At 38.5% G+C, this 11,161-nt stretch overlaps 1 protein-coding gene and 1 long non-coding RNA gene across 7 annotated transcripts in view; one reads left to right on the forward strand and one right to left on the reverse strand.

The window, feature by feature from the left end:
• The window catches only part of SPAG5 (sperm associated antigen 5), a 28,256-nt gene extending 20,370 nt beyond the window's left edge, over positions 1-7,886 (reverse strand). For 2 of the 4 annotated variants that reach the window (XM_077165300.1, XM_077165299.1), the window contains exons 1-3: positions 7,707-7,884; positions 7,343-7,468; positions 42-1,132 (exon numbers count right to left, since the gene is read on the reverse strand). In XM_077165300.1, coding sequence (XP_077021415.1) covers positions 42-1,132; positions 7,343-7,468; positions 7,707-7,757 — 1,268 coding nt within the window. In that variant the 5' untranslated portion in view covers positions 7,758-7,884. Of the gene's footprint in view, positions 1-41; positions 1,133-7,342; positions 7,469-7,706 lie in introns of those variants that run through there. The other 2 variants (XR_013177724.1, XM_077165301.1) reach the window with 2 other exon arrangements.
• A 65-nt stretch (positions 7,887-7,951) lies between these two features.
• LOC143687919 (uncharacterized) overlaps positions 7,952-11,161 on the forward strand; it is a 29,924-nt gene continuing 26,714 nt past the window's right edge. For all 3 annotated transcript variants that reach the window (XR_013177730.1, XR_013177731.1, XR_013177732.1), the window contains exon 1: positions 7,952-8,232. This is a non-coding gene — a long non-coding RNA (uncharacterized LOC143687919). The remainder of the gene's footprint in view (positions 8,233-11,161) is intronic.

The raw sequence follows: 11,161 nt of genomic DNA on the forward strand, positions 1-11,161 counted from the left end.
ATACTGGAGCTCAAGAGGGACAACGATATAGGGACACTTACCCCCATAGGAGGCACTCTGTCTCAGAACTACTGTCCTTGTTGCCCTCCAGGCCCATCTGGGACGTGTTTGTACTCTTTTCCTGTAGAGCTGGGGGAGTAAACCAAGTTCCTGCTGAGCAGGTAGAGAAAGGAGTAGTACCAATTGCAGCATCCTGAAGCACAGAGGGGAGGGATAAACTCTGATGGAGATTTTCCAGCATGATTGAGGAATTTACACCTTTTTCCAGCCAGGCCAGTGGGGACATCCAAGGCCCTGTGTCAGGTTTGAGGATCAAACCAGGATCTTTTACTGCTGGGCCTGAAGCTGCCTGGGATTCTATTTCTGTTGGATTTGGTGCCAGGCATGTAGATAAAGTATCTTTCATAGTTGAGACAAGTGCTTGATCTCTCAATTCAGTCTCCACAGGGGCAGGAGGAACACTCATTTCTTTTTCCTCTATAGCTCTGTGCTCTACAATTTCTTCTCCTTGGTCCACCTGATTGACAGGGAAATCTGCTGCCAAGGCAGTTGAAGGGGAAAGCCATAACGTGGAAGATGGCAAGAAGGCATTACTTTCAGAAGTTACTAAGTCCTCACACACGGCCTCAGTTATATTTTCTCTCTGGCTTTCCTTGGAGCAATGTAGCTGTTGCTCAGAACAGGGACTTGGTGGATGGTCCAAGAGATGGGATGAAGGATCCTGAAATATTGGTTTCTCAGGCACAGCAGCAACGACTTCTGAAAAGCTGTCTTTCATACATGGTGCCACCCCTTTTCCCACCAGATCTCCTGGCCTCAATGGCTCATGTAAAGAGATACCATTTGCTTCTCCCATGGCATCCAAATGGGTCATTAGTGAAATGTCTTGCTGCTGTACCACTGGAGAGGGTCCAAGGACCATGGTTTTAACCATGTAGTTGTCCAGGGGATCAACTGTTGCTTCAGGTGTTTTAGGAGTAGAGTTGGTTTGGGGAATCAGATCTAGGGGCTGCTCATCTGAATCACGCTGACATGCTTTCTGCCACTTTGAGGGACAGCTGAATTGTTCTGAAGGGGAGTCTGTCGTGGTGGCACTGATAAAATCCAGTGGAGATGGGTTGCTGCTGCCTTCCTGACAAAGGAAACAAAGCCAGTTGACTACGATCATCAATTCAAGTTCCCAACATATAATTATGAATGCGAGATACTATCCAAACTCCAAAAAGGAAAGAGTTCTCATTACCTCTGCTTAGGCAAGAACTTGGCTAATCCCTGCTGCTAATCACTACAGAGACCGAAGAGCAGAGGAAGAAAACCTAGTAAGCCATTTTAGGTCTTCCAAGGGAACCAGTCTATGGTATAAAAAAGGGCTGGAATAATCTGTTCATAACATGAGGAGATGGCAGCTTCAATGTGTTCCATTTCTTCTCCATTCCTAACTCCAACCTGCTTCTAGGGAACAGGAAGGAGGGGTCTGTAGGCTGTGAGTGAAAGCTCAAGCTCTGTCAGAATCTCAAATTGTCTCAAGACTTTTTTCCCTTCTGAAATAGATGAGAATTTGGGGACCAGAGTCAGAGAGTCCTAGGACAATTATTTTAGAACATGTGGATCCTAGGGAGCACTTTGTTCAAAGAGATCAGTGAACCCCAAGGATAAAGGGCAACATCAACCTATGCCAGTGGCTCAATCTCCTTGACCCACCAGGGGTGACAGCATCCCAAACAATATAGTTTGAATATATTCAACCCTTGAGACTTGAAAAGCTTTAGTCTTTGTAGCAGAGGAGACTGAAGAGCAGAAAGACTTCCTCCTGGTGTCTTGACAAAGGACTGACAACCTCCCTATTGCTGGTTCACAGGGACATTGCACCTTCTACAACTAGCAGGATTACTGCTACTGGCTGGACCTCAAACCCAATAAGCAAGAAAAGGAAAATAGTAACACACTATTGTGAATTATGAATCCAGCAGCCAAGGTTAGAAGGAATGCTAAGATAGTTAGAAAGATAGACCCTAACAAAAAACAGAAAATTCAAATACAGTACACACAAAAAATGACTTTCTGGAAATAAAAAACATCACTGTTAAACTAAAAACTTCAGTATAATGAATTGAAAGAGAGGATGACCAGAGTTGAGACAAGAATTATTGGCCTGGAAGAGCACAAAGAAGAAATAAGTTAAAGACAAAAATACAAACAAATGTAAATCTGAGGAAAAAGTTAAGGGAATTGGGGGATAAATTCAGGAAGTCTAACGTGAATAAAAGAAGTTCCAGGAAAAGAGAACACATGTAGGTGAGGCACTGATAAAACAAATATTAGAAAATTTCCCAAAGGTAAAGAGGCAAGTCTGTACAATAAAATGGCTTACCATGTTTCAAGCAGGATTGACAAGAAAAAAAAAAGTTATACCAGATTGCTATCTAAAATTCATTTTCTCCAGCAATATATGAGGGTTTCCATTTCCCCATATCTCCAGCAGTAGGTGTTAGAGAGCTTTTAAATTTCAGCTAGTCTAATTGATACACAGTGGTATTTCACTGTTACCTTAATTTACATTTTCCTGACTATTAGTGAGTATATCTTTTATATATTTGTTGGTTATTTGGATTTGCTCTTTCGTGATCTGCTAATTTATATTATTTGCTCATCTTTCTGTGGGGTTATTAATCTTCTCAGTCATTTTACAAGTTTTTTTTAATATTATAATTATCTTTCATCATTGCTTTCTAGTTAGTTTATAATTTTCTTTTAGTTGTTTTCTTTAATCCAAGGGTTATCTAGGAATAGTTCTTAATATCCAGGAGTTTAAAGACCTTTTCTGTCAACTTAGACACATAATGGTAACATTTCTGAACTATAAGGAAAAAACTATTTTAGAAGCTTTAGCTAGAAAGACCAATTATTTACAAGGAAAAAAAAATACTTTCATGAAATTTCTCATTTATAGCAGTGGATACTTAAAATATGAGAGAGAGCTAAAGAAGCCAGACAGAATATATATCACATATATGGCATTTAAAAACAGACCAAACCATTTTGAGTTACAAAGGCAGTAAAACTACAAAGAAAAAAAGTATTTACCAAAATAGTCAGAAAAGTGGTTATTTGTGGGGGGAGATGGGGTTGTCATGAGACAGGATTCCGATATTCTGGCAATGTTCTATTTATCGACATGGATGTTGGTTATAGGGGTGTGTGCTTTGTACTAACTGGTCAAGTGGTTATGTTTTATGTATTTTATTTCAATTTTTAAAACTTTTCTTTTTTTAAGTGCTAAAACGAAGTAGAAAATAAAGAGATTGGCAAAGAGATACCTAACATCAAAGAGAGCAGAGGCAGCAATATCAGACAAGGTATAAATTAAGGTTATAGCATTATTATGATAAAAGACATAAAGATATATGATATTAAAAACATAAACTGATATGAACTATACAGTTTAGAAACTAAATATACGAAGCAAAAATACATACACACAAAAAAAATGTAAATAAAATATACTTTTAGAAGTGCCAAAGCACAATTTTAAAAAAGTTTTTGCTGCATCTATCAACTTCTATTTATCTTTAAAAATTACTTTAAAACCCTCTCCTAAAATATGACAGAGCTGGTAGGCTAAAAAAACATGTAAGGACAGAGTAATTAACGATCTATTGGCAAATATAAACAGACTACAGCATCCTTTGAACATTAAATTTACTTGTTTCATAGATCCATGGAACCTTTAGAAGAATTCATCCTGTACTTGGCCACAAAGAAAAGCTGACAGAAAAGGTCTTTAAACTCCTGGAAATTAAGAACTATTCCTAGATAACCCTTGGATTAAAGAAAACAACTAAAAGAAAATTATAAACTAACTAGAAAGCAATGATGAAAGATAATTATAATATTAAAAAAAACTTGTAAAATGATTGAGAAGATTAATAACCCCACAGAAAGATGAGCAAATAATATAAATTAGCAGATCACAAAAGAGCAAATCCAAATAACCAACAAATATATAAAAGATATACTCACTAATAGTCAGGAAAATGTAAATTAAGGTAACAATGAAATATCACTGTGTATCAATTAGACTAGCTGAAATTTAAAAGCTCTCTAACACCTACTGCTGGAGATGTTGTGGGGAAATGGAAACCCTCATATATTGCTGGAGAAAATGAATTTTAGATAGCAATCTGGCATAACTTATTAAAATTAAAAATACACATATACTTTAACCCAACAATTCTATTCCTGAGAATCTATTTCATAGAAACAAAAGCATCAGTACCAAAATTTATATTTTGACTAGTGCAGTTCCTAATATAACTTATGTGGACAGCTTCACTGAACACCATAAGTACATGGTAGGGCATAAGATTTTGTAGGTTTGTCCAGAGTGATGCCCTTATAAATCCCAGCGTGATTTGAACAATGAGTAAAAAAGTATTTGCAAAGTCTCCTTAGGGGAATGGTGAAAAAGGGGGAAAATTCAACTTCCCGCAGCGCAGAATTCTTGATATTCTCACAAGCAGTGGGGACAACCAAGGCAATAGGCTGGGTCCCCAATCTTGGGGTTTGTTCATATGAAACTTAACCCCACAAAGGTTAGGTCAACCCTACTTAAAATTAGGCCTAAGAGTAACCTCCAAGAAAACCTCTTTCGTTGCTCAGTTGTGGCCTCTCCCTCCAGCCAACACAACAAGCAAACTCACCACCCTCCCCCTGTGTATGTGGGACATAACTCCCAGGGGTGTAGACCTTCCTGGCAACATGGGACAGAAATCCTAGAATTAGCTGGGACTCAGCATCAAGGGATTGGGAAAACCTTCTTGACCAAAAGGGGAAAGAGCAAAATGAGACAAAATAAAGTGTCAATGGCTGAGAGATTCCAAACAGAGTCACGTTATCCTGGAGGTTATTCTCACGCATTAAATAGATATCACCTTGTTAGTCAAGATGTAAGGGAGAGGCTGGAGGGAACTGCCTGAAAATGTAGAGCTGTGTTCCAGTAGCCATGTTTCTTGAAGATGATTGTATAATGATATAGCTTTCCCAATGTGACTGTGATTGTGAAAACCTTGTGTCTGATGCTTCTTTTATCTATCTTATCAACAGACAAGTAAAACATACAGCATAAAGATAAATAATAGGGGGAACAAATGTTAAAATAAATTTAGTAGATTGAAATGCTAGTGATCAATGAAAGGGAGTGGTAAGGGATATGGCATGTATGAATTTTTTTCTGTCTTTTTATTTCTTTTTCTGAATTGATGCAAATATTCTAAGAAATGATCATGATGAGAAATATGCAACTATGTGATGATATTGTGAATTACTGATTATATATGTAGAATGGAATGATCATATGTTAAGAATGTCTGTTTGTTGTTACATTTAAAAAAAAATTAAAAATTAATAATAAAAATAAAGCATCAGTACCTAATACATGTACAAAGATATTTACGCCAGGATTGTTTGTAGAAAAAAAAACACAGAAAAATAAATATCCATTAATGAATAAATTGTGATTTATACATACCATGGTACGCTATGAATTAGTTCTACAAAGTTGACTTACAGTGACTTCCACCCACATTGTTAAATGAAAAAAGCAAAGAGCAAAAAAAGTATATAATATGATTCTATCATGAAAATAACTATGTATGTTTGCATATTATTAAAAGAACAGAGAAAAATACAGAAGGATACACAGCAGGTTGTTAAATGGCTTGGGAAAAGCAAGGCATGTTTTGGAAGTACTGACTCCACAGGACCAGCAAAAGAAAGGAAAAGTAGAGCTAAGCAGAAGGAAAAAAGGGAGGAGGGAAGGGAAGGAAGAAGGGAGAAAAATATTGCATTTTGGGGAAAAAAAGTGCCTTGATTAAAAAAAAGTGTTATAATACATGGATGTGCATTTATGTAAATACATACAAAAACAGACACACACAGAGATAAATGAAAAGATTTTCAAATATATCAATGAGGTATCTAAATCAGTGGGAAAGTATTTTCTTATTTTTAATATTGTTCATGTTTCAAACAATGAACATGCATTATTACAAATAATCAAAATTTATAAAATAAAAATAATAGTTATTTTGTAGGGGAAAAATCCCTTTTTGTTAGTATAGTTGACTATATTATGAGATGGTGAAGGTGAATGGGCAAACTCTCTAGTTAGGAGGGGCAGGAGACACAAATTCTAGTCTTTTCTATTACTGTGATTAAAGGGCTATGGTTACATTCTATAATCTCTATGGACATCAGTTCCCACTTAGTATTTCTTATTTTCTTTCTTAAGCTGTACTATCCAATATGCGTGCCACTAACCACATGTGGATATTTAAATTCAAATGTAATAAAAAATTCAGTTTTCCAGTTCCACTATCCACATTTCAAGTGACTAGCAGCTATCAAGCTGGACAGCATAGATTGTCAAACATTTCCATCATCACAGAAAGTTCTATTGGATGATAAGTGTTGGAACTCTTTCAAGAAAAACTGCTATCCTCAAACTTGTTACTCAGGGTATTATCTGTTTTTATATATTCTTCTACTCTTAAACCTATTTATATCCCATCTCCTTCCAAAAATAATTCAGACTGCATGAAAAAGATATGAAGTCTTAGACAAAAAAGAAAGAAGAAGCAAATCTTCCAATTTCAGGAAGTAAGTGTAGCTATACCTGGTCATCAAGTATGATCCCGAGCTTCTTAGAAGCCAGAGGATGAGGAAAAATATGAGAAACTACATGGGTCTCATTATCAGTAGAAAAAGACAAGAACAGGAAGACCATTTTTCCAGGTGATAAGTTCTAAAAGAAATTTCTGTGAGGAACCTTACAGACCGGGGTCAACTTCTTAATCTGACAGTTTCTATACCGCTGCCTCTCTCAAAATCTTTGACAAACGCAGAATTTAGCGGTCACAGCTCCAAGAGACTAAACTAAGGTGGTCCATATTAAGAGTGATATACCCAGCCTCCCATGACCCCAGTAAAGTTTGGACTACCTCATGGAGTGGATGGATATTGACTCACAGCTGTAACAGATCGACCTCTCCCTTACTGAGCCAATGTAAGAAGGAGCCAACCGATCAGTGATAGTATTTCTCAGCAGTTTAATACAGGCTGAGTGGATGATAAAAACTAACAGCTAAATAGAGGTTTGGGCTCTCAGTGGATTTCCTTTAACCAACCTCGGGTACCTCTCTGTTGGCCTGAATAACTGTAAATGGATGTTACTGAGGTAAAAGACTTCATTATCGTTATTAATTACGTTCCAGCCCTGGCCCTCTGTTCCTTTGAGCTCTGGACCTGGGCAAAGTGCCCAGTAGAAAAGCCGGGCGACTCTCACCTGCAGCCCCAGCTTGCACAGTGATGGGGTCAGCGAGGAGCATATAGCGGGCCCTTTTCCAGAATTTGTGTGGGCATCAGGCTGCAGGATAAGTTCTCGGAGGGGCGTTCTCATAGCTGGTTTTCCCTGGGAAAGAGAAGAGAGCGAGAGTGAAGAATCCAGCCCTGGGCTGGCCGTTCTCCTTCCCTTAGAGGCCCCTGAGACGATGAGAAAAATAGGTTCGGGCTTCAGTAGCGCTGAAGAGGCCAGACGGAACAAGGTTCCTTACGGACCCCGGCCCAGCCTCCACCCAGCTTTCCAAGACACTCGGCACTGCCAGCGCCCCCGCCCCAGATCCCTTTCTCCGCGAGGCTCTCCCGCTTACCCGCTGGGGTGAAGGCGACAGGCTGAGGCTCAGTTTTTTCGCTCGCCACATCTTTGGGGTAGAGGGCAAGTCGACTACCTGCTAGACCCGAGGGGAGCCGCCATCTTCACCCGCCGTCTTTATTTGAACTTGCCCCACGCTTCCCGATTGGCTGCCGAGGTGCGTCAGGCCGCCGCGTCTGTTCCGGACTCGCGCCGGCGGGCGACGGGTGGGCGGGGCCGGGGGGGGGTCGCACGCCTCCCGCGCCTGCCACGGGGTTCGCTCACTCTCCTCGAGCGACCGCGAGGCGCAGGCGTTGGCAGGCAGGACGCGACAGGCTCGCTGCAGGTCCTGAGCTTTCAGGTGAGGGAGGGCGCCGCAGGTATCTGGAGAGTCAGGATGTCCATCCCTCCTGCTTCCTTCCAATGGACCACCTTCACACCTTGTCAGGAAGGTTGCCTCGAGGCCTGGTCTTGGGAAGGCTCTCCTCAGGTACCGCTTCAGACCTGACAGGAAATGAGCCGGCCGGGGAGTCAGGAAGGCCGAGGTGAGTGGAAGAGTGCGTTTCACTTAGATCTGGAGGTCTTGCACGTGGGTCCCATATCCGCGATGGCCTGAGACGCAGTTCCCAACCAGTCTGCAGCCCCCGGGCGGCGGTAATGCCTCTTCAGGATTTCTGGTCTTTTCTTGGGACTTAAGGCCTGAGACAAGTTTACTGAAACATGTATTGAACATTTCTTATTTGCCTGGCGCTGTTCCAAAGTGCTTTATTAGCTCATTTAGTCCTCTTAAGGGCCTGTGAAGTACTATAAATATCCCCGTTTATAGATGAAAGAACTGAGTCATAGAGAGACAATGTAATTTGCACGAAGTCCCTCAGATAGTAAATGGCAGAACCAAGATTCCAACCCACACAATCCACTACTACGTTCTCCTGCCACTTAAATCCTGTGTGTAGGGGAGATTTATCCGTTGAAGGTGGAATCAACTTTTCGAAAACAGCATAAAGGCAGGTTTATGATAGAGTGTATGTTCCTTTGAACACTCACAGCACCTTATTTACATTCTAGAAATCTTAACGAGTTTGGAAAAGGCAAGGAGGAGGAACAATTATGAACTGCAGGGCTTTTAGGGGATGGGCTTCTCTAGAACTATGTTGTCCAATACGTAGCCACTACCATATGTGGCTATTAAGCACTTCACAAGTGGCTAGTCCAAATTGAGATGTGCTATAGGTATAAAATAAATACTGGTCTCATTTTAAAATATTGATTACGTGTTGGAACGATTTTTTTTTTTTAATGTTGGGTTAAATAAAATAGATTAAATTAGTTTCACGTTTCTTTGGTTTTTTTTTTTTTTTTTTTTTGCATGGTCAGGCACCGGGAATCGATTCCTGGTCTCCGCACGGCAGGGGAAAATTCTGCCTGCTCAGCCACCGTGGCCACCCTCACGTTTCTTTTTGCTTTTTTAATGTGGCTATTAGCAAATTTATAATTACTTATATGGCTTTCATTTTGTTTCTACTGGACAGCACTGCTCTAGAAACATAACAGTCTTAGTTGCTTGAATGGGAAGTTTGGAAAAGACAATATAAGAAGACTAAGTTGAGCCTGGGATTGCCCAAGGCTCAATTCCAAGGCACACTTCTAGTTAATATTGATGCAGCAAATAAGACAAGGGTGGGAAGTGGCAGAAAAACCAAGACAGAAAATTCTTAAGTGCCAGGAGAAATTTAAATTTAAAAAGGTGTGAATTGGAATGCTATTCCTTGTTGCAGCCAGTGTGTCAGATGTCAGCTGTAGCCAAAGTGATGTAGTACTTCCAGCAGTAAATCAGGAGGAATATGTATGGAGTAGATGAAAAAGAAAATGCCATTGGGAATAATAGATAATATAAACAGAATTAGTTTGTTGAAGTTATTTTGCATAATATTTTTTTGATTTGTTGGTTTTTATTTTATTAAAAAAATAGATTATAGCAAGTAAAATAATATAATGCAAAGATGTATTAAAGAAAAAGCCTCTCCTGTCCATTTTACCCTCCTCTACACAAACATACACAAATTTACACCAACATACACACGCACATATACAGGGGGCTTCTTGTGAGTCTGTTGAAGGAGAATCAAACTATACACTTGACTCTGTAAATTGCTTTTAACAATTAATCCTAGATATTCCTATGTCAGTAAATGTAGCTCTAGTGCTTTATAATTTCTTTTTGCACAATCACACATACAGAATTTTAATTGATGAGTCTTTGGGATTGAGGCCTAGTGTAAACCTTTATTATATTTTTCCTCTTATTTTCCCACTTGCATTACTTCTGTCTCCCAAATTCTTGTTCTCTTTCTCTCTTAATACTTTTTCATGAATGTACTAGCGCATGCACATGCATACATACATTGAGTCCTTTATAAAAATGAAGTAATTTTTTGTTTGCATTTTCTTCTCACTCAAGGTTTTGTAGAAAGCCTTCTAAGTCAACTGATATTTGCATTGACTTCTCACTTCATATACCTTTTCCCTTTTTAAAAATAGATTATTTCATTTTCCTTTCCCATTTGTAAGAGTTCTGTTAAAGACAGTAGCTCTTTATCATCATATTACGAATATATTTTTGTCTATTGTTTGTCTGTTGATTTTATTAATGGTATCTTTGACCATAGAAAGATTTTACATTTTTATGTGGTTAAATATGTCTTTAATTACAGTTTTTTTATTCTCTGTCTTGATTTAGGTATCTCATTCATCCCTTGATTGTAGTTCTAGTCCCCCAGTTGTTCTAAGATATTTTTTTAAATTTATTTTATTTATTAAATGTACCAACATACAAACACAAACATTCTTACCAGATGATCATTCCATTCTACATATATAATCAGTAATTTACAATATCATCACATAGTTATATATTCATCATCATGATCATTTTCTAAGATTGTTTTAATGTATCACATTTAAGGCTTTAATCTATCTGGAGTTAACTTTTGCATGTGATATGAGATAGGTGTTCAATTTAAGTTACAGATTTTTAATTTTTGAATTAGAGATTTCTTATTTTGTTGAACAAATCAGCTACCTTGAGGAATACCTACCAGGCAGTTCTGAGTGAATTCAAGGATGAAATTGTGGAATTATTAGCCCTGCTGCTGAATACGATGGAGAACTGAACAAAGGAAGCAGTGTGCCACTGCTAGTCACTGGGACCCCATAAACAACAAATTCATGATGAGGCCAGTGAAATCTGAAATGATGAGTATGTTCTCAGAATAAAACAAAATTGACCTAGGGAAAAAGGTAGTATGCTTTTCTGTAAATTAAAAAATCATTCCTGATTAATACATTAGAACTCTTCACAGAGGTTAATAATGCATTTTCATAAAAGTGAACCAGTGAATGTGATTTTATTTAATTAAAAAAAATGCTTGACAGGATTCTACATTGAAGACTCCTTAAAGAAGTAACAAAGGA

The sequence above is a fragment of the Tamandua tetradactyla genome, chromosome 6 (assembly GCF_023851605.1).
Source record: "Tamandua tetradactyla isolate mTamTet1 chromosome 6, mTamTet1.pri, whole genome shotgun sequence".
Classification (NCBI taxonomy): Eukaryota; Metazoa; Chordata; class Mammalia; order Pilosa; family Myrmecophagidae; genus Tamandua; species Tamandua tetradactyla.